This window comes from Muscardinus avellanarius (genome assembly GCF_963383645.1).
Source record: "Muscardinus avellanarius genome assembly, chromosome: 9".
Classification (NCBI taxonomy): Eukaryota; Metazoa; Chordata; class Mammalia; order Rodentia; family Gliridae; genus Muscardinus; species Muscardinus avellanarius.
This window is the reverse complement of record NC_137795.1, coordinates 112,573,694-112,594,732: the sequence shown is the minus strand read 5'-3', so window position 1 is coordinate 112,594,732 and position 21,039 is coordinate 112,573,694. Positions and strand designations below refer to the sequence as shown.

Here is a 21,039-nt window from a genome sequence, read left to right as displayed (position 1 = left end):
CCAAACCAGTTACACCAAAAAGAAGAAGTCGCCCATCAGTTCTCACAAGTTGTTTTGAGATCAACAAACTGGTACTCATGCAACTGACCAAGAGAAAAGGAGAGAGGGTCAATGACCAAACGAGAAAAAGGAAGGCTCACAAGGAGCCCCGCGGGGTCCAGGCGGCATTCTCACAACGCCACACCACCACCAGTCTCGAGATGGGCACACTCAGCGGGGTGTGGAGGTGCCGAAGTGCTTCAGCAAGTCAGCAGAAACCCGAACGGACCTCAAGAAGTAAGGACGTTAAACGAATATTAAAAACCTTCACAAAACACAGCCCCAGCCGGCCGTGGTGGCACACGCTCGTTATCCCAGTATTTGGGGGGGCTGAGACGGGAGGATTGCGGGTTCGAGGCGAGCAATCCTCGGAAAATATGGATGGGGGCATAGTTTGGAAGTAGAATGTCCCCGAGTTCAATTCCCAGTTTAAAAAAAGCACAAACAACAACAACTACAAAACACAGACCCAGGTAGCTTCATCAGCAAATTCTAGCAAATACTTAGGGAACAAAGACTTTCAAGCTCACACAATTCTTTCAGAAAACAGAAGAAGCCAGAGACCTACTCACTCTCTTGGCCTGACGTTGTCCTAACTGAAAAACCCCAACATGAACACTTTAAAGAATGCCCCTTGTAAAGATACACTGGGAAAAACCACTAGCAGAACCTCAGCAAGCTGAGTCCAGCAACACACACACACACACCTACATCATGACCCAGCTTGAAAGCCCCAAATCAACTGGTCATCACATCAAGGAGGGCCAATGGCCAGCTGCGGTTCCCAGCTGGGCTGTGGGGACGGAGGCACGGGGTCCTCGGTGTGCCGGTCTCCTACCCAGACCAAAGTGGGTAGGTCACCACCTCTTAGGACATGTGGCTGCATCTCTGAGGCTGAAAACTTCTTGGCATGCATGGAGGATTTCAAGGATACACAAAATGGGAGGGAACAGGCACAAACCACAGCTTGGCTTTCTGAGCAAATCGTGGTGCTGGGCATGGTCTGCAAGATCACGAGACTGCTGTTCATGATTAGTTCTGAACGAGCCCATTTTAAAGACCGGAGGATCGCGGTTCGCGGACAGCCTCAGCTACTTAGTGAGGCCCTTCGCAACTCAGTGAGACCCTGTTTCAAAACAAAGAATAAAAAATTGGGCAGTGGGTGTAGCTTGGAGGTCAAATGCCTCTGGGCTCCATCCCAGACCCGCATTAAAAAAAAAAAAAAAAAAAAAGACAAACTCTTATACCTCCTCTTATACCTCCTACAGCCACAAGTTTTAGAAAAAGAGCCTGTAACAGAGTTGGCCCAGGCACTTGGGGACCGCAGTCCTCAGAGGGATGACGCCATTCAATGAGCCTCACTGTCTCTGGCCGTACAGTGCCGGTGACAGGAATTCAACGGGACCTACAGCTGCTGCTGCCCTCCGACCTCCCTGCAGCTAAGCAGTGGTGCCTCACTTGCACCTGGAGCAAACCTAGGCTGTGGGCCAAAGGCGAGACACCCCACACTGCTCCTGGGAGGAGCTCGCACCAGCACAATGACTGCTTCCTGCAACAACTGAGACGAACGGGCAAGCCACGTTCAAGTCAGTCACTTCAATTAAGCCACTATGATGCCATACTTTGAGTTTTCCTGAAGATCATAGATCATGATAAGCACTCAAGTTCTTTCATTTTGTAAAAAAAAAAAAAAAACCTGGAAAAATTCAATTAAGAGAACAAATAGTCTCTTTCAACTTAGCACAATAAAAAGCTAATTCTAGAAGCAAAATTTAAATTCCTGGGCTAGTACTATGAAGTAATCAATCCACATGTTCTGGCTATGGCCAGAAACATTTTTATACCCACACTCACGTATAAATACAGACAAAACTCGAATAAGGATCGAGCCAAACTAAAGCTACCCATTTGTATGTCTTTAACCACGTATACAGTGGCAGCACTGAAACAGGTCCTCAAACTGTTAGTACTTAGTTATGTTAGTACATAGTACTTAGTTGTTTAAAATACTACTGGTTCCAATCAGGAATCTCAGGAATCTATTATGAGAACGTAAGCAAATTGGTCTCGAATGGATGGCAGATTATGTTCTAGTTACAAGGCAGTTTTTAGCCGTCACACCTCGGCAGGGCAGGATTTTAGTGATCTCTCACTTCTCCAAAGCAGATGCGAGGGAAAGGAGCCAGCCCACCTGAGCCCAAACAGCAGCTGCTGTTGTTCCCCGCCCCGACAAATGCCTGCTTTTTAATGCATACAATAAAAAGTGTCTCTTTAGACTAGTGGTTAGTTTTTTAAATATCTAAGAGGCCCTATCTGAATTAAGTAAGCTTAGGGAATACTCTTTATCACCTTAATCATTACAAAAAAATGAGGTTTGTAGCCACCAACATTAGCAGGACAAATTTATTTATAACAAATGGTTTAAATGTATTGATAAAAATGCCTATTGATACTGTCAGGGCTTCTTGCAATTTGACAGATCAAATCTTATTTTCATTCCTAAATCCCACGAAGAAGTGATATCACTGACTTCCATTCACTAGCGGGCAAATTGATTAATCCCTCTCCATAGAAATCTCAACCCTTGATTATACCTATCAGACGTTAAGCAGCATTATTCTGGAGTGACAACACTTGACAAATTCCCCAACCATTTTTCTCAGCCTTTGTGGCCCTGCTAGCTTGTATTAACCCTGATGAAAAATTAATTTTCCTTATCTTCTTCTAAACCCCAAAATCCAAATCCGCCAAACAGGCAACTCTTTCTGCAAAGGTTTTATGAAAACCTCTAAAAGATTAATTGCATGTCTTCAGGTGACATTAAATTAATTTCTGTACTCATGACAGACATTTGATACTCCGTACTGAGAGGACAGATAACATTGTCAGGACACACAGAAGGACAGTGGCGTGGTGTCCCAGGGCAGCCTCTTATGAATTCTCCTTCCGATAAGGCCGTACTCCGCTGTCACCCGCAAGGTTGCTGCTCTCACAACCAGGCCCTCACCGCACAGGCTCCCATTAACTACAACAATGCGGGCCTATCCCTGTAATCTTTGTGAAGCGCGTCCAGAATCTGCACAATAAATGATATGCAAGCTCGATGAAGTTTCTAAATATAAACATGTTTATTTTCTCCCGAAGACTGCTGGACTAAAAGAGAGAAGGTAAGAAAACAAAATTCTCTTCCAGTCTCCTAGGTCAGTTTCCCAATTAAACTGGAGCAATATGAAGGGGCGAGGGCAGTTATCATTTATCTCTACAATAAGTTATCCTAATTCAACAGCAAGCATGCCAAGCACAGACACAACTGAACCTAAAACACTGCCTCTTCTTCTGTTTACAGAATCACACAGGCTGAGTATAAAGCAAATCCTCAAGGCTAAAGAGGCCAGGGCAGACAGACCTCCTACCTGCTGGGCCTGAGAAAAGGATTCTCAGAGCACATGCCCTTGATTCTATCAAGAAAGAACAAGGCAAAATTATTCAAGGGCTTGCTCTCATAACAATCTACCTTTCTGAAATTAGGTATGCCAAAAAACTTTTAAAAGCAAAATTAGCTGGCTTTTGAAGAACAAAACAAAGCCCCACATCTCTAAGGGGATCTGACACCCCAGGATTCTCCCAACTTGAAAAGCATGAATCTGCCGGGCGTGGTGGCACCCGCTTGTAATCCCCACGCTTGGGAGGCTGTGACAGGAGGATTGCACAGGTTCAAAGCCAGCCTCAGCTACTGAGTGAGGCTCTCAGCAACTCAGTGAGACCCTGTTTCCAAATAAAATATAAAATAGGTCTGGGAGTAGAGCCCAAAGGTAGAAAAGCCCCTGGGTTCCACCCTCAGTACAAAAAAAAAAAAAAAAAAAAAAAAAAACCACAGAGAGAAAGAGAGAAAGAAAGAAAGAAAGAAAGAGAGAAAGAAAGAAAGAAAAGCATAAATCTACCAGTTAAAAAAGAAAAGAATTAGCCAGGCGTGGTGGTACACGCTTGTAATCCCCACACTTGGGAGGCGGAGACAGGAGGATCGCGAAGGTTCGTAGCCAGCCATGCTGGCTTAAGAGACCCTGTTTCCAAATAAAAAAATATATATTAAAAAAAAATAGTTCTGGGAGTGTAACCCGGAAGTAGAAGGGTTTCCAGGAACCCCAGTACCACCAAAAAAAAAAAAAAAGAAAAAGAAAAGAAAAGAATTAATAGAGATGAGTCGGCCTGGCCCTGAACCACCTCGGCAGACTGTGCTGTGACCTCAAGGTGCCCGCCCTGTGCAAGCTCACCATCTGCCTCCTCACCACCGTGTCAGTGGTAGTTTTCCTTCTCATCTTGAAAAGCATGAACTCTACCACTGAGGACCTGCCCTTTCCACCTGCAGACGCAGGATCGGGTTCTGAGTCACCTCTACTACCCTCAGCTCTACAACTCCTTCATGTCAGGGCACTGCCAGACCACCCCCAAGTTAGCGCCTGCCAACAGGCAGCTGCTGTGTTCTCCTGGCTGACCTTGGAAGCCAAGAGGCTCACCTGAGCAACTTTCCCAGGCCTTGCCAAATAGTGTGTTCAGCATCCTGGTAACGGGAGGGCTCGTTTTACATATTTAAACAGTGGTGCTTAATTCTCTTGGAGCTACCAAATAATCATACAAATTCATGAGTCCGGCCCATTTGAGCAGTCCCTTTATGGCTCCTGTTCTGTCTCTACAAGTCGCTGAGCTGAGGGCACACATGCAACGACAGCCACGCAGCATGCACGTGCAACGCTCTGGATGAGCGGAAGGCTCGGGCCCAGCCTGGGACCATAGGAGGTGGGCCTAGAGGTGGTGCCCTGGAAGGACCCCTGCTCCTTCTCTGATTCCTGGACAAATGGCATGTGCAAACCTCCTCTGCCACGATGTACCATGCTGCCGCGGGCCCAGTGCATCTTGGGCTTCACAAATGCCATCTCACTTAACTATCAAAGGTAACCGCACCAACCCCAGGCAGATCTGCCTGGAGGCCTGGCCAAAGGCATGGCACCCTTCCTGTGGACATCCTGCCCAAATGCACAACTTAAAACTGATTAGGAGGACACCCAAGATAAAACCAGGTTAAGGGACATTCCACAGCTGTCAAAATGTCAAGGGCAAGAAATAATAAATGGCTGAGCAACTGCCCCAACAAATGTAGCACATGACCCTGGGCTGGACCATGGCTTAAGAAGTTACAGTACTGTATCAAAGTGAAGCTTCTGATTTTTTAACAGGCAACTGTGGTTTTCTAAGAGAATGTCTCTGGTGTTAAGTAACATTCTGTGTCTCCAACCTAACTTGCAGTTTTGGGGGGAAATGTGTTTATATAAAAGAACAAAAAGAGACACAGGTCCAAGATGTAAATACCTGATAAGTGTGGCGACGGAGCACAGAGGCCCCTTGTACTCTCCTCGCAACTTCAACTCAAGTTGTAAAAAAACCAAAATCAAAACCAAAATTCGTCCCCCATGAGAGAAAAGGGATGGCACGCATAGCACCTCTCCAGGGACGATCTGGGCTGACTCCTCAAAGGTAGAGCAAAGGAACCGGCAAGCCAGTCCAACCTGGAAAGCAAACTACCACCAGCAGCCTGGACCTGGGCACGCAGCCCTGTGGCAGCCTTTTAACGTTAAATACAGGAAGATCACAACCAGACAGCTGGCTTTCCTGCTGGGGTGTTCCATGCTTCTCCCATTTCTCTGTGTGGCCCCCAGAACAAAAGACTGTTTACTTAATTTGCAGCCAAATTCCTGAAATTTTCATTACCTGGATTAGAATAAAACAGATGAAGTAAGTACTTGTTTTCACTTTCTTAAAGAACACCATGAAGAGTCACTCTGAATAAACCATTTTTTTTCCCTTACACTAAAAGGTAAGTGCACTGACAGCTCCTGAACTCCAGCTCACTCCACGTGGTCTACACCACAGCTATTTACAGGGCTCCTGCAGGAGATCTGGTCCTCACTTCGCCAGGGAGCAGGCTAAGGCTCCTGCAGGCCCGTAATCGAGGCCACGGGGCACCAATTTAAAACCAAGATACAAAGACTAGGCCACTTCCCAGAAACTAAGAACAGAGGCTGAAGGACCACGCTACTCAGACTTTGCTGGGTGTATACTGCCTCCAATTCCTTTTGCTGTGTTTAATTACAAAGAGAGGCTGAAGATGACTATAGTAAGTTGATACTACCTATGTATTTTATATCTTTTACATTTATTGTTATTATTTGAATAGAATTCTTCTCTGAATTATGTATTGGTTATGAACAAAATCATAATTAAACAAGGCTGCTCTTGATTTCTTACAATTGAGCCCTTTATTTAAAAAGCTTTCTGAGCAATGAGCCAATGGAGATTACTTTGTATTCTAAATAATAAAAGAGTTCCATTTCATAAAATATATTCAATTAGCCAGGCGTGGTGGCGCACACTTGTAATCCCTGCGCTTGGGAGGCGGAGACAGGACAATCGCAGGTTCGAAGCCAGCCCCACTGGCTTAAGATATCCTGTTCCCAAATAAAATATAAAATAGGTCTGGGAGTGTAGCCCGGAGGTAGAAGGGCTCCATCCCAGTACCGTGTGTGTGTGTGTGTGTGTGTGTGTGTGTGTGTGTGTGTGTGTGTGTGTTCAATTACTGAAGCAGATCTACATAAACATTCCGAGGCATATGCCATCTTAGAAGCAGCCTTTGCTGAGCTGAGGTGGAAGGGCTCCATCCCAGTACCACCTGTGTGTGTGTGTGTGTGTGTGTGTGTGTGTGCGCGCGCGCGCGTGTGTGTGTGTTGTGTGTGTGCGTGTGTGTGTGTGTGTGTTCAATTACTGAAGCAGATCTACATAAACATTGAGGCATACGCCATCTCGGAAGCAGCCTCTGCTGAGCTGACGTCCAACACAAGCCACGGTGCTGTGCTCCTCTTGTAATCCCACCCATCAACCCAGACAATACAACAGGCGGGACCCAAATCCACATACACTGTGACGGGTTAGCTGCAGAGCAGAAGCTTTCAACCGCCAAGTCCTCCAGTGTTCCCTGCACACACTGTGACTTCCTGACACCTGCACACAGCGCAGCACTCACACCCCCAATCTTGAGCTGGAGCTGCAAAAGGAAGAGAAAAGCAGCCGCTCACCTGCCCTGTGCTCAGGGCGACTCCTCAGAAGCCACCACCAGTCGGCAGAAATAGGCACTATGAAATCTAACCAACTTCCTTACTCCAGAAGCCCCGCCCATGAACTTGAGTCATCCTGCTGCTCTGTACCTTCAGAGAAGAGCAGAATGCCACCCTCAGAAGCAGTGGGAGGATGGGAGTGTGGCAGGGAAGGCAGCTAACCACTAGCTATTCTGAGGGGCAAAGAGCTGGGTATTCGGAATGAAACAGGGCACTGGGCCCTGCCACTTGGCTGTGTGGCCCTCGGCTAGTAATGTGACCTCCTGAGACTCAGCTTCCTCCTGGGAGATGGGAATGAGCCCTTATCTCACAGGGATGTTTGAGTTCCTGCTGAAGACTGGATAAAGGGCAGCCACTGCTACAATCTTGCATGAAGTATCTTATTTTTATAGGGACAGGGAACACTCTTAAAAAGGAAAGAGAAAGCCAAGAGTGGTGGCACATGCTAATAATCCCAGCATTCAGGAGGCGAAGACTGGAGGACTGCAATTCATGGACAGCCTCAAGCTTAGTGAGGCCCTCTGCAACTTAGTGAGACCCTGTCTCAAAATAAAGAATAAAAAATAGAGCAGTGGGTGCAGCTTGGAGGTTGAATGCCCCTGGGTTCCATCTCCAGAACCACAAAAGAAAAAAAGAAAAGGAAAAAAAAGAAAAGAGAAAGCTGGGTGCAATGCAATCCCCATATGTAGGAGGCTAAGACTGGAGGACTGCCGGTACACAGCCAGCCTCATCAATTAGCAAGTCCCTCCACAACTTAGTGAGCCCTGTTTCACAATTTAAAAAAAAAAAATTAGAACTGAGGGTGTAGCTCGGAGGTAGAATTCCCCTGAGCTCAATACCCAGTACCACACACACAGAGAAAAATAACAAAGTGTCTCTATTTGTTACAAGCTTTCATTTATCAATCCTCAGCAGCTTTTGAAACACCATTTATAGGTCAGAAATGAAGCTGCAAAATTAAATGATTGCTTAGAGTTCCAAAGGGCAGCAACTACCCCAACACGGGGCCTCCTGTCCCCAGAGCCCGGCTGCTTGCCGTGCAAGGGCGGCCGTGCTCCCAGGAGCTACACGAGGGGTCTTAGAGTGGGCAGCCCAAGATGACGCACAAGCCTTCAACAAAGGGAAGCATCTTTCTCCAAACTTCAGGTGCTGTGAGAGTTCCAGCCATCGTGACCATGTATGAACACCAATAATCATTTTAGGAAGTCTTATGAAATGTTCCCCATGTCCTGGACACAGAAATGGTAACAAAGAGGACTGATATAAAAGGTAATGTTACTAATGAAGAGTGCAGGCATAACAACCTACTCTTTAAGAGTCAGGCTCTTTCACCTTTCAACAAAAAATCCACTTTAACAAAATCCAAAGACAGATGATATGATTTTTTAAAATTAGCTATGGAAGCTGGGCATGGTAGCACATGCCTGTAATCCCAATATTTGGGAGGCTGAGACAGGAGGACCGTAGGTTCGAGGACAGCCTCAGCAATTAGTGAGGTTCTCACCCACCTAGCAAGATCCTTTTCCCAAGTAATAAACTTGGGCTGGGGGTGTAGCTCAAAGGTAGAATGCCTCTGGGTTCAGTCCCCAGTAAATAAACCACAAACACACACACATGAAAACTCCATTTTGACACAACTGCCTCAGGTATCAGCATATCTAAAAATGCCTAATTAAGTGGTACGATATTTCCAACTGTCACGAAGTAGTAAGGATGGCAAGAAAATTATTCCTGCTTTCATAAACACACGTGAGCAATCACAGGGACACATGCGTGGGCCATCTACCAAAGGCATGTCCTGAAAGGTACCACTGGTTAAGAGAACCCCAGCCCTGGCTACAGAATGACAGAACAGGAAGAGACAGGCACCTGAGCGCCGAGAGATGTCAGTGAAATATGTCAGATGTGGTCAAGTGTGTTTAGGCTAGGAAACAGTGGAGGAGCCCTTTAGGTTAAAAAAAAAAAAAAAAAAGGCAACCGAAATGCTTCTATAAAAAAGTAATTGTAAAGCTAAAACATACTCCTAATATTTCATACAGGCACCATGTACACGGTGATCCTTCTAAAATGCTGGGTCTGCCTTTTACCTGATTGTGCTGCCTGGCTCAGCTCAGGCTCGTAGCTAGAGTCTCCAGGTGGAGCACACACCTGAGCATTGACACACCTACAGAGGCAGAGAACGATGACCCAGCAGGCTAAAGATGCCTCACAGTGGTCAAGAGCAGAAATGAAAGTGAATGTGAAAGCATGTGCCGCTTGATAAAGCGGCTTCCATTTTGTACAGCTTGAAATCAACACAATCCGCAACTAACCACAATTACGAATATGTTCTCTAAAAGTTAACACAGCTGGGCGTGGTGGCGCATGCCTGTAATCCCAGTATTTGGGAGGCCGAGACAGGAGGTGCAGATACCAGCAAAAGCCACGCTCTCTCGGCATCTGCATTTTCGCAGTTAATAGGCAAAATCTCAAAGTGAGAAATAAGCCCCGAGAGAAGGTGTGCTCGCTGGTCAAAAGCATCTTTCCACTTCTAGATATTCTTGCATAACTATTATTCTTCTAGTATTCTTTTAACTCCCTATACGAATTGCTCCAGTGATGTGAAATTAGAACTATAAATGAAATTGAGTCCGTAAAAATAAATTCTCTAATAATTTGTCTAAACGTCCTTGGCTTTGCTCAATAGTAATGAAAAGACTGGCCAGAATTCAGGTACTGTGATAAGCACCCCAGCTGCAGCAATCACAAATGGCCTCCGACCTTCATCACTATCCATTAACTCCGACAAAGTAGCTCAGTTCAAAGTAACTGTTTACCCTTGAAATCCTGCCTAGAGACAGAGAAAAACCTTGTGTGTGACCTTAGAGCAATTTAGTTGATAAACAACTTAGCTGCCCAAATACAATAGACCCAAAGAAAAAGACTGTTGACTGACTGCATAGTTAGAAATGAATATGACGAAATAAAGGACAGACGTTCTAAATATATATGTATGGAAGGAAAGGAAATACCGTAAGAGTAAGAAAAGCATTTTTGCATGAAGAAGAGCTTATCATAAGAAAGTCCCAACTGGGAAAGGAAGGAATTAGAAAGTTAAAAGCAGGCTGCAGAGAGTTTGTGACAGAGAAATGGATTATTAAAGATGAGTAGGCTTTTAATAGGCTTGTTGTCTAAAGAAGAGTGCTCAGCAGTTAAGGAAATACATCTGACAATTAGAACTAAGAACCTTGTGGTGTTGTTTTGTGGTATTTTGTCTGCCAAACTGTGTTGTGAGTATGCTTAAGCTTTCAGATTTAGAAGATAAGATGCCAACACCTGAAGAAACTCCATCACATCCACCTGAATCACCACATTTCCCCACACTTGCTATATGAACTGAGCCCAAAAAGATGGAAAAGTTCCAGGAAAAGTTAAAGAAGATTCCCCGAGAAGCTCCCAAGCCTTGACTATTCTGGGAGGCTGCCACCTGGAACTGCTTATCTGCAAGACCTTGGAGAGGAACAGGAGTTAATTCTTCGAGGGCCAACAGCCAGCTGAAAGACACCCACCCCCCTTGTTCTCTTAACTTTACTGGTGAAGGGTATAAATTTCTTGGGGTTTTTGTAATAAAGTGTCATTGGCTCAAGAAGCCTTTGTCCAAGTCAGATTCTTTCTAGGGAGCGCCGTCATTTAGGGACCTAAAGAAATTTAGTCCCTAAAGGGAAAGAATCGCTGCAGATAAGATTCTGCAGAACTTCACCTGCCTTTTGCCCCATCTTTCTGAGGATTTGACCGGGAGCGGACAATTAACGACCCGACTGAGCTTAGTCCGTGACAAGGAGGATCACAAGTTTGTGGCCAGCAGTTTAGTGAGGCCCTCCACAACTTAGGAAGACCCTGTTTCAAAATAAAAAATAAAACATAGAATTGGGGGTATAGCTCTGATAGAATGTCCCTGGGTTCAATCACCAGTATAAAACACACACACACACACACACACACACACACACACACACACACACACACACGTTCAGTCCCTCCCCTCCCCCATGTTAGGAATACTATTCATCCCAGTTTAGAGAAATACAAGCAAGAAAATACAACCTCCGACTGACTAATCATAAGTGGCCAACATGCTAATAGAGGAACTGTTGTAATAAATACTATGACACAAACATGTTTACTACTTAACTTTACCATTTAAGAACTGAGAAGGCTGATTGATAGCTACTTCAAAGTAATGATTTGGCATATAGCCATTTTCATGAAAAGTCCCTTTGTTTTTCTTGTACATTGTAAAATTAGGTAGTACAATTTTGGAATACGGTCCGATATCAAAATATACTATGCTGCAGAAAAAGTAAATGTTTAAGTTGATAGAATTTCCTGAAAAGAAAGATGTCCCCGGGTTTGCCATCTGCTCTTTCTGGCCCTCCCGCCCGCCTTCCACAGGACAGAGGGCAGGGTGCTCACAGCCCTTCCACTCACTGCCGTGAGAGTACTGGCGAAGGGCTCATGGGAAGGAAGCCTGCTCCTAGGTTTGCAACTCAAATATAAAAAGACAAGAAGAACAAAACATATGTGGAGAAAAGGCGAGAGTCCAAAAGACCACCGCACAGCAGAGAGTGGCGCTCGCATGGCTTCACATCCCAAGAGAACAAATCCAGATTACCGAGAGCATCTGATGTAACATCCTGTTAGGGCACTTTGTATCACAAATCAGCAGAAGTGAGGAAAAACAGGTTCAGATGAAAAATTTAAGTCCTTATTGGATATTTTATATATGGACCTTCGAAAACATATTCTATAAAAATGCTCTTACAGCACATGGGGGAAAATGTGCATTTTTAACTCTACAAACCTAAAAAAGCAGCAAACGTCAATGAACTGCTCAGCCAATGCAGAGCTGTTCTCAATCCTGGCCCCGTGGCAAACCACGTGCCCTTCGCCCTCCTCAGGAAGCACCTGTTTGTTTAATGCACACTCCGCGTTTGTGAAGGCCATCTCTCCAAGCTGGCTTACTGGAGAAGCTGATGCGCATGGCTCTTTGCTCACTTCTTCCTCAATCCATACAGTAAACCGCACACACTGAATATCAGCTACAAAGTCTAACACATGGAGACCACACTAGAATGTAGCACATACATGGAATTCCTGGTAATCAGTGCACCTGACGCCCACCCAACTGAGGCCATCTGGCAGGGCGAGGAAGCAGTACCCTATATTACCTCTTCTCCCTTCTACAGCGGTATCTGTCTAGAGTGACTTATTTTTCAGAGTGCTGAAGCTATGCAAGACAACTGTAGAAAACTGCAATTTCGGCCGGGTGTGGTGATGCACACTTGTAATCCCAGGCCTCGGGAGGCTGAGACCAGAGGATCGCAGTTCGCGGACAGCCTCAGCTACTACTTAGTGAGGCCCTGTTTCAAAATAAAGAATAAAAAATAGGTCAGGGGGTATAGCTCGGATGTCAAATGCCCCTGGGTTCCATCCCCAGACCCGCAAAAAAACCCCACAAAAATAACAAAAAAACAAAAAACTGCAATTTCTGTGCCTTAGTGAAAATGCTTGAAACGGGCGCTGTTCAGAGGTAAAGAAAGCAATAACGCACAGGCGTACGCCACTGTGGAAAGCATGTGGAAACATAACACTGATTCCGATTTAGAACTGCTACTTTTTTTAGAAGTAGGGGAAGACAGGCATAGTGGTAGATGGCTGCAATCTCAACTAAGGAGGCAGGAAGATCACTGGTCCAACCTGGACATCTAGGAAGATCCTGTATCGGGGGAGGGGGTAGCAAAAAATGGAAAACAGCTAATAGTCTCTGGATAATCCTGCTTAAAAGTAGATACATGTGCACATTTCTGCCCACAACACTCCTCTCAGCCCACAGCTGCTCACTGAATCTAAAGCTACAAACAACCAATTGTGTATCTTATGTAAAGGAAATTTTATTTTTACAACAAACTCAATGGCTTAAGTTTGTTGAATTTGTTAACACAAATTTATCGCAACGTGTTATAACAAATTACTTATTAAAAAAGGCTAAAAGTAAGAAATGTATAATCATGGGGTGTCACCCTGGCCTTTCATTAGACTCAGAAGACAATCTCAACAATATGGGTTCCAGATGGAAGTAGGATTTTAATGACAATTCTTATACCAACTCCCACAACCAAAGGCTGGTCTGCATGATTTGAAGAACTAAGGCGACTTTGTACCCTTTCTGTGAAAAACATGACTTTCTAAGAGAAAATATTCAGAGACCCATAAAACTCATCAACTTACCCCTCCGGACAACTTAATCACCCTGACCTTGGAGCTGACGTGTGGCCCATCCCCGCCTGCGCCTCCGCTGCTGGCCCGGTGCATGACAGTCCTCTTCACACCGGCCTTCGGGTCCTGGGCCCGGCCCTGCAGGGACGCTGCCCGGGCTGCCTGCGGCAGGGGCTGGGGCTCCTCCACCGCCACGGGCTTGAGCTGGAGCACTCTGTGTGGTGGCTGGGTCTGACTCTGAGGGACTGCTCGGGCCTGTCTCAAATGTTTCAGTGGTTTCACCTGCTGTCCTTGATACTGCAGATTAGCACCAGGTGGAACAAAGTCCGGTGTTTTAGGCACAGCGCCTGAAACAGTGACATCCTGGTTTTTCACGAGAAGCCTGGTTCTCACACTCTGCCCACCCTGTGCGCCTGGAAAGGGTAAGAGGGGGCTGCCGTTGGTAGGCGAGGGGGCGGATGCCGGCTCCTCTTGCCCCGCCGGGGCCGGTTGGGCGCAGAGCTGCTGCTGCTGCTGCTGCTGTGCAAGTCTTGCCAGCAGCTCCTTCTTTCGGGCTCCAGCCTGCTGCTGCCGTCGCAGCTCCTTCTGTTTCAGGATTTCTTCCCTCAGGCGTTTCTGCTCTTCTATCTTTAAGCGATACAACCTTGTTTCTTCATCTTCATCAGGAAACTAAAGTAGAAATACACAGGTGCACAGCGTTCACTTGTCTGTACAAGGCAAGGTGACTATCCCAGTATATTCTGACAAACTCAAAAATGTATCCCCCCCCCCAAATCTTTCAATTTGGTATTTAAGAGAAGACATTCACTCCTTCCTCTAGGGAGGGGGGAAATTACACAGCTAAAGCTAATTTGAAAAATCTTATCAGAGTATTAAGAATGAAATAATGTAAATTTCCACTCATTTACAAGTTTGAAGCCAATTAAAGTATTCATTTAAGATATCAAAATGACTCAAATAGGAATGGCAACAGTAGCGAGGGCCCGCCACCACGCGGGTTTTATCTGGCTTCTCTGAAAAACCAACAGAAGGTGGGGTGTAAGTGACCTGAAAGGCCCTGATTACAACTATTGATTTTTCGTACAGAATTTTCAGCCTGATCTCAAACTCATTTGTCACAGAATAATTGGTTATAATGAACAGCACGAGTCAATCTCTCTGACCTTGAACTCATGCACCTCCTTAGAATCAAAATGTTGCCAATTGCAGTATTGGAATATTAATGGTATATAAGGAATGCTTTGAACATGCCAGCCGCAAACCATTCTGAAAGTCTATCAATTTTTTTAAAAAGTCCAATAACATTCATCAAAAGCACCCAATGAAGAAGCTTAGAAAAACGTAGACATTTTAAAAAATTCTATAAAAATCACCCATATCCACAGACCCTTTATAAAGAATGTCATAGCTGCTGGGAACAGTGGCACATGCCTGAAATCCTAGCTACTCGGTAGGCTGAGGCAACAGAATCACACATTCAAAGATAGCTTTAGTGATTTGGCAAGACTGTCTCAAAATAAAAATAGAAAGGGCCAGGATGTAGCTCAGTAGTAAAGTACCCCTAAGATCCATCCCCAGTACCAGAATGGATGAATGGCATGGGCTGTAATCTATCTAGGATTCACCTACTTAACATCTCACCTATCCTGAACAAACCTAAAGGATGAGGAATGTAAAACAAGGCTGCAGCTGAAGAGACGGCTGGTGCCACTGGCCCTCCCGTGGCTAGCTTGTCAACCCGGGCGATTCTGGCCAGCTTGCTCATGGCATTTCAAAGTCTAGGGCAGATTTCACATAGGAAATCTGGAGGCTGAGGCTGCTACCCAGGTGGGTATACAGAGCAAGAAGGGCACAAAGGCCTGAGAAGTATCACAACAGCACAGGGGCCCAGGCAGAATCTGGAGGACGCGAGACAGCCTTCAAACTCAAGGAACAATGGCTATTCACTAGTGTTTCTTCCCAACCAACTAGAAAGGGGTGCAGACAGAAAGACTTCAGAAAAACTCCATCCCAACAGACTCATTTACTGTTATGGTTATTAACTGGGTGAGCATCAGACAGTACTTAACGTTTGGCTAAGCAAAACAAAGAGGTATTTCTTAAACAAAACAAAACAAAACAAAACAAAAAAAAAGGCTGGGTATGATGGTGCATGTCAGTAATCCCAGCACTTGGGAAACTGAAACGGAAGAACACAAAGCTGAGGCCAGCCTTAGCAACTTAACAAGACCCTAACTGAAAATAAAACATAAAAAGGGCTTAGGGTATAGTTCTGAGGTAGAATGACCTGGGCTCAATACCCAGGATCAAAAATAAATAGAGACAAGAGTGCTGGTTCCACTGATATACACAAAAAATCTAAAACAAATTAAGACATTTGACTTATACCATGGTGACCTACAAATTCAAAACCACTTCTGTAAATTATCTGCTTATAGTAACCATTCTCCAGCCAGCTACCTCAATCAACATGAATAGAAGGAAGAGATGTGGCTGGTGATGGGCCTGGAAGGTCCCTTTCTCACATCACTGAGCCACTGTGGGTATACAAGAAACCATGTCAATTTATGCATACAAGTTAGGGGACAGCTATATAAAACTAAATATAGCATCAAATTTTTAGCAAAGATTTTTTTTATAAACCACCCAAAACTAATTTGTAAATCTACATTATTTTTTCATAGGCTGAATAGAAAACCAAAAGTCACCCTTCTTAGATCTAGTAAGAGCCTAATAATTGTTAACTAAAATAATTTTTATTTATTTATTTATTTATTTATTTATTTATTATTTATTTTTTGCAGAACTGGGAGTGGAACCCAGGGGCATTTTACCTCTGGGCTACACTCCTAGCCATATTTTTTATTCTTTATTTTTTTGAAAATGGGTCTCAATGAGTTGCAGAGGGCCTAAGTAGCTGAGGCTGGCCACGAACCACAATCCTTCTGTCTCAGCCAACCAAATGCTGGGATTACGAGCATGCACCACCACGCCTGCCTTAAATATTTGACTTTCTATTACAATTCTGGTTTGGTAACATTACATTTCAAATGCTACCATAATTTATTAGAATATGACTGAAAATGTAACAAATTAAAGGATATAATAATAAATTTAACTGAAATATTAATACAAATATCACTGTGCTGTTACTACAAATATTAATAACCAATATTAACTGGCTAAAAGGTGATGTGTCGTGCTACTTCATCCATTCTACAAAACTGTACTAATACTGAATGACTTCTATGTTCTGTCTCTTCCCAGGCCCCAGGCACATCCCTGCCCTGTTTCATCCTCAATTTACCCTTGTTTTCTCCTCATTCCCCTATCAACAGATAGGGAAGCTGAGGCTTATGAGAGGTGAGGACCGCAAACTGGAACCATGTAAAATATTGGCATGTACTTATTACTTATGCCTACAATTCTGTACCTATTTGTAAATTAACAATATATACAATTATTTTCAAAAAACATACCCCTCAAGATCTTGCTGACCAACTGTAAAGTGGTCCTATCTTCAGGAACCTAGGGTGTGAAGCTGACAGAGTCGCACAGAGCTTGTCGGGAGCGGCAGCCCGCAGGCTGAATCTAGTCCCCACCTGGCTCTGTAAGGAGCACCTCACTAGAACACAGGCTTGTCCACGCATGTGAGAACTGATTTTAAATCGCCTATGCACTAGAATGGCAGAGCTGAGTAATTAGGACACTTTGGACTATAAAATCTGAAATACTTATAGGATATTAGGGCCATTTTATGTATGTATGTATGTATGTATGTATGTATGTATTATGTATGTATGTATATGGTACCGGGGTTCCTGGAAGCTCTTCTACCTCCCGGCTACACTCCCAGACCTATTTTATACTGCTTTTTTATTTGGAAACAGGGTCTCTTATGGCTGAGCGACTGGCTTCTAACCTGCGCGATCCTCCTGTCTCCGCCTCCCAAGCTCGGGGATTACAAGTGTGCCCACCACGCCCGGCTACATTAGGGCCTTTTAAAAAGAATCTACTAAGGCCTAGAATATGTTAATAGTATGTAATACGACGATAACTGAGCCAGGTGTGGTGGTGCATGCTTATCATCCCAGTACTTGGGAGGCTAAGACAGGAAGATCACAAATTCATGGCCAGCCTCAGCTACTTAGTGAGACCCCGTTTCAAAATAAAGAATTAAAATAGGGCTGGGGGTATAGCCTGGAGGTAGAATGCCCCTGGGTTCCATCCCCAGTACTGCAAAACAAAACAAAACAAAACACGACAGTAACTATACAAATACATAAAACCTAATACTGGAGGCCAAGGAGAATACAAGTCTTTCTAATCACTGTGACTGTAAGGCTACAGAAGAGCCCAATGGAAAGAGTGTGGATGACTCAGTGGAGGAGTGGACCAGGAGGCACAGCTTCCTCACCGAGACCAAGGATGTTTGTAAAAACGCCCTACCTCCGCTTCTGTTTCTGCCTCTTCCTTAGTCTGAGCCACGGGGCTAACAGGCTTGGCTTTGGCTTCCGCTTTCCCCTGTGAGCTCCTGGATGCCCCCACGGCCCTGTCGGGTGGGGAAGTGCTGCCTGGCTTTGCCTGCACTGCAGGTGTGGAGGAGCAGCGACTGCCACTCATTTCCATGACGTGCGATGGCGCAATGGGTAATTCACGCAAATTACTGTTTCTGGGAGCCGTGGGCTGCATCTGCTGCATGGGCCGTTTGGTTACATTCTGAGATGCTGTGTTCTGCAACAAGAAGAAAGAATTCTAAATACAAGTGGAAACAGACATATTATGAAATGCAAATCTGACGGCCATACTCATCAGGGACTGCCTTCTCTGCGCGGGGAACTCCTTTTCTCCCTGGTACATACTTTTCTCCCATGCACTCAAACTGCTGCATCCTAGTGCTGAAGACTGAGTTGGTAAAGGTACCGTGCTTGCACACAGCCTTTCACACCGTGGGATTTTTGGTGGGAGATTCAGTATGCGGACTAACATTTTTAACAAAAGTCTCAGAGTCAAAAAGCATATGTGCCTCCAGGATCAAGCAGATCAATGGAACACCATTTCTACTTAGTCACCTAAATGAAAGTGGAACAGGGAAGGGATCACGCCATAAGTCAAGGTCCTGAACAAATAAATGTGCACTGATTGTGCACAACTGAATGTAAGCTCCTTGAAGGAAGGGACCTGTCTCTTCTACTCATTCCTGTATTCCAGAAACTTGAGGGTTCCCTAGCAGCAGGACAGTCAGGATATATTTTTCCTGGATTACTATTATTTAGGTTTGTTGTTATTTTAGCTTATTTTTATAATATTATTTATTTAGAGCCAAAAGAGACAATCCATGCATCAAAAAATAAGCTGCTGACAAAGGCAAAATGACTAATACTCAAAAGCATTGTTTAATGTTATATGCCTATTAATATTCATCAAGAAAATACCTATCTACATGAAAGATATTGAAGTATTAAAGCCAGCAAGTCTCGAGTTTCAATTCTGTGACTATTTCAACAACACAGGTACATTAAGACCATGTTAGAAAACAACCATAATCTGCAGCTTATTTATCCTTTACTGACAATGAGAACAAAACTACAGACAGCCGTATAAATAGGACACTGGGGCAATACAGTATCCTTTCACATACAGCACAGATATGCTGACCTATTCATAGGATATTGGACACACATTACATTTACACAAAAGTGGCTTTCATGACCTGCTCAATATTATTTTTGATGGAAAGGAGCAAAACACTTCATATAAAGAGTTATATTACATTTCTGACAAATATGTTGTCCGTTTCCTATGACACAGCTTGTTTTGCTTTATTCAGGAAGTATACATTGTCCCAGTGTCCTGTGTATAGGACATTTTTTTCCCACCATCGGTATTTAAAATACAGCACATTCCTCAAAGTAAAACCTATTTCTAGGAATACTTTCATGAATGTTTTTGTTCAGCTGAACATTTAGAAGTAACTTCTACAACATAATTTATGCCATTTTCACAATGAATTTGAAATCTTTTCGATTTTTCTCAAAAGACTAGACATCTAAAAATATAACAATTACCTCCAAATTAACATATACTTGTTGCTCAATTTTTTATAGATGCTCCCCATCCGAAACAGTGGGACAATGGGACAAAATGGTTTAACACAATCTTTAAAGCACAAAAGGGGTGTCATTAATTTGTGTAGTAAAGAAGACAATTTCCTAGGTGTTTTTAAAACAAAGTCACTTCAGAAAAAATGAATGACATATCCCTCAAGTTAGAAACAGAAAATAATCTAAATGATAAATTACACTCCTAAATTTCTCTAAGTCAAGAGATGCCAGGAAGCCACGGGGAGACGCGGTCGGGTACTCACATGCCGTAGCCCCTGACGTGGTGGGCACTGCATCCGGCTGCTGCTGGGCTGTGGCTGGGCAGCCTGCACGTGCGGCCTGAACTGCGGCTGAGACATGGGCATCAGAGGAGGGGGAGGAGCAGAAAGGTGGTGGTGGTGCTGGTGCTGCTGAGGCTGGTGCTGTGGCTGGTGCTGGGGAGGAGGTTGGTGCTGGGGAGGAGGCTGGTGTGGAGGTTGAAGCTGGGGCTGGAGTGGGGGCTGGTGCTGGTGCTGATGGTGCTGGGGCTGGTGCTGATGATGTTGGGGCTGCTGCTGGGGTTGCTGCTGGGGCTGCGGCTGATGGGGAGGTGGCAATGGAGGGTGCAATGGCCCCTTGCATTTCAAAAAAAGGAATAACAACAGTTGGTAAACAGTATACCCAATCCAACTTTCCTTAAAAATCTCAACCCAAGAAAGAAGCTTCAGGGGGCACTAAGACTTCAGTTTAGGTTTGTTGATGAAGGCAATATTGTCTTCAGTACAACAATAAGCCAAAAGCTAATGACTTATACTTCATGTCTGTTCCAAGGTCTTTCTACTCAGAATTTCAGAAATCTATCCAAGGGAAGTAATGAAGGAGACAAACACAACCTCAGGTATGTCCCCTGCTGCACTACTAAAGCCAATACACACGCGCATCAAGGACAGAGTGAATAGCAGCTTTGTACAGCACTTTTACACGATGTACAAACAATTTTCTCAAGCCTAAAAATCCCAATGGCTTGTCAACTGGGTAAAGGGCATGAGAATAAGGACATTCTGCTTAAAACCTGAAAAGTAGGAATGAGAATGTTCACGGAGACTGTTTCTGGATAATAGGATCATGTCACTTTCCTAAACTTATCTATATTCTAATATTTCTTCAATGGAAAAGAAGTATGTTTTTTAATAAGAGAAAAAATTTTAAAAGCATCTAATCCTCTGTTAACTTCCAAAATAGTCCTCATTCTCCTCTTGTAGCTTAGGTGCATATAGTTGATTCAAGTATCTCAATCTAAGAAGCGGAGGCCCAGGAGGCCAAGTGTCAGGAAGGCTCAGCCCAGGAAACACTCCGCCAGCAGAGGGCAGGCCAGTCTACCAAACGCTGAGTGAGCACCAACACTGTTCCCCACAGGGTCCCTGCACAGGACGGTGTTTTCACAAAGTGCTTCACTGATAATGGCAAACCTTTTAAGGCACCTTATTAATGACAAGCAA

At 44.4% G+C, this 21,039-nt stretch overlaps 1 protein-coding gene across 1 annotated transcript in view; it reads right to left on the bottom strand.

Annotated features, from left to right (window-relative positions):
- The window catches only part of RBM33 (RNA binding motif protein 33), a gene marked incomplete at both ends in the record, with an annotated part of 103,117 nt that overhangs the window by 8,976 nt on the left and 73,102 nt on the right, over positions 1-21,039 (bottom strand). Inside the window, 3 exons of the mRNA XM_080701130.1 lie at positions 13,470-14,126; positions 17,907-18,191; positions 19,825-20,175. Coding sequence (XP_080557256.1) covers positions 13,470-14,126; positions 17,907-18,191; positions 19,825-20,175 — 1,293 coding nt within the window. The remainder of the gene's footprint in view (positions 1-13,469; positions 14,127-17,906; positions 18,192-19,824; positions 20,176-21,039) is intronic.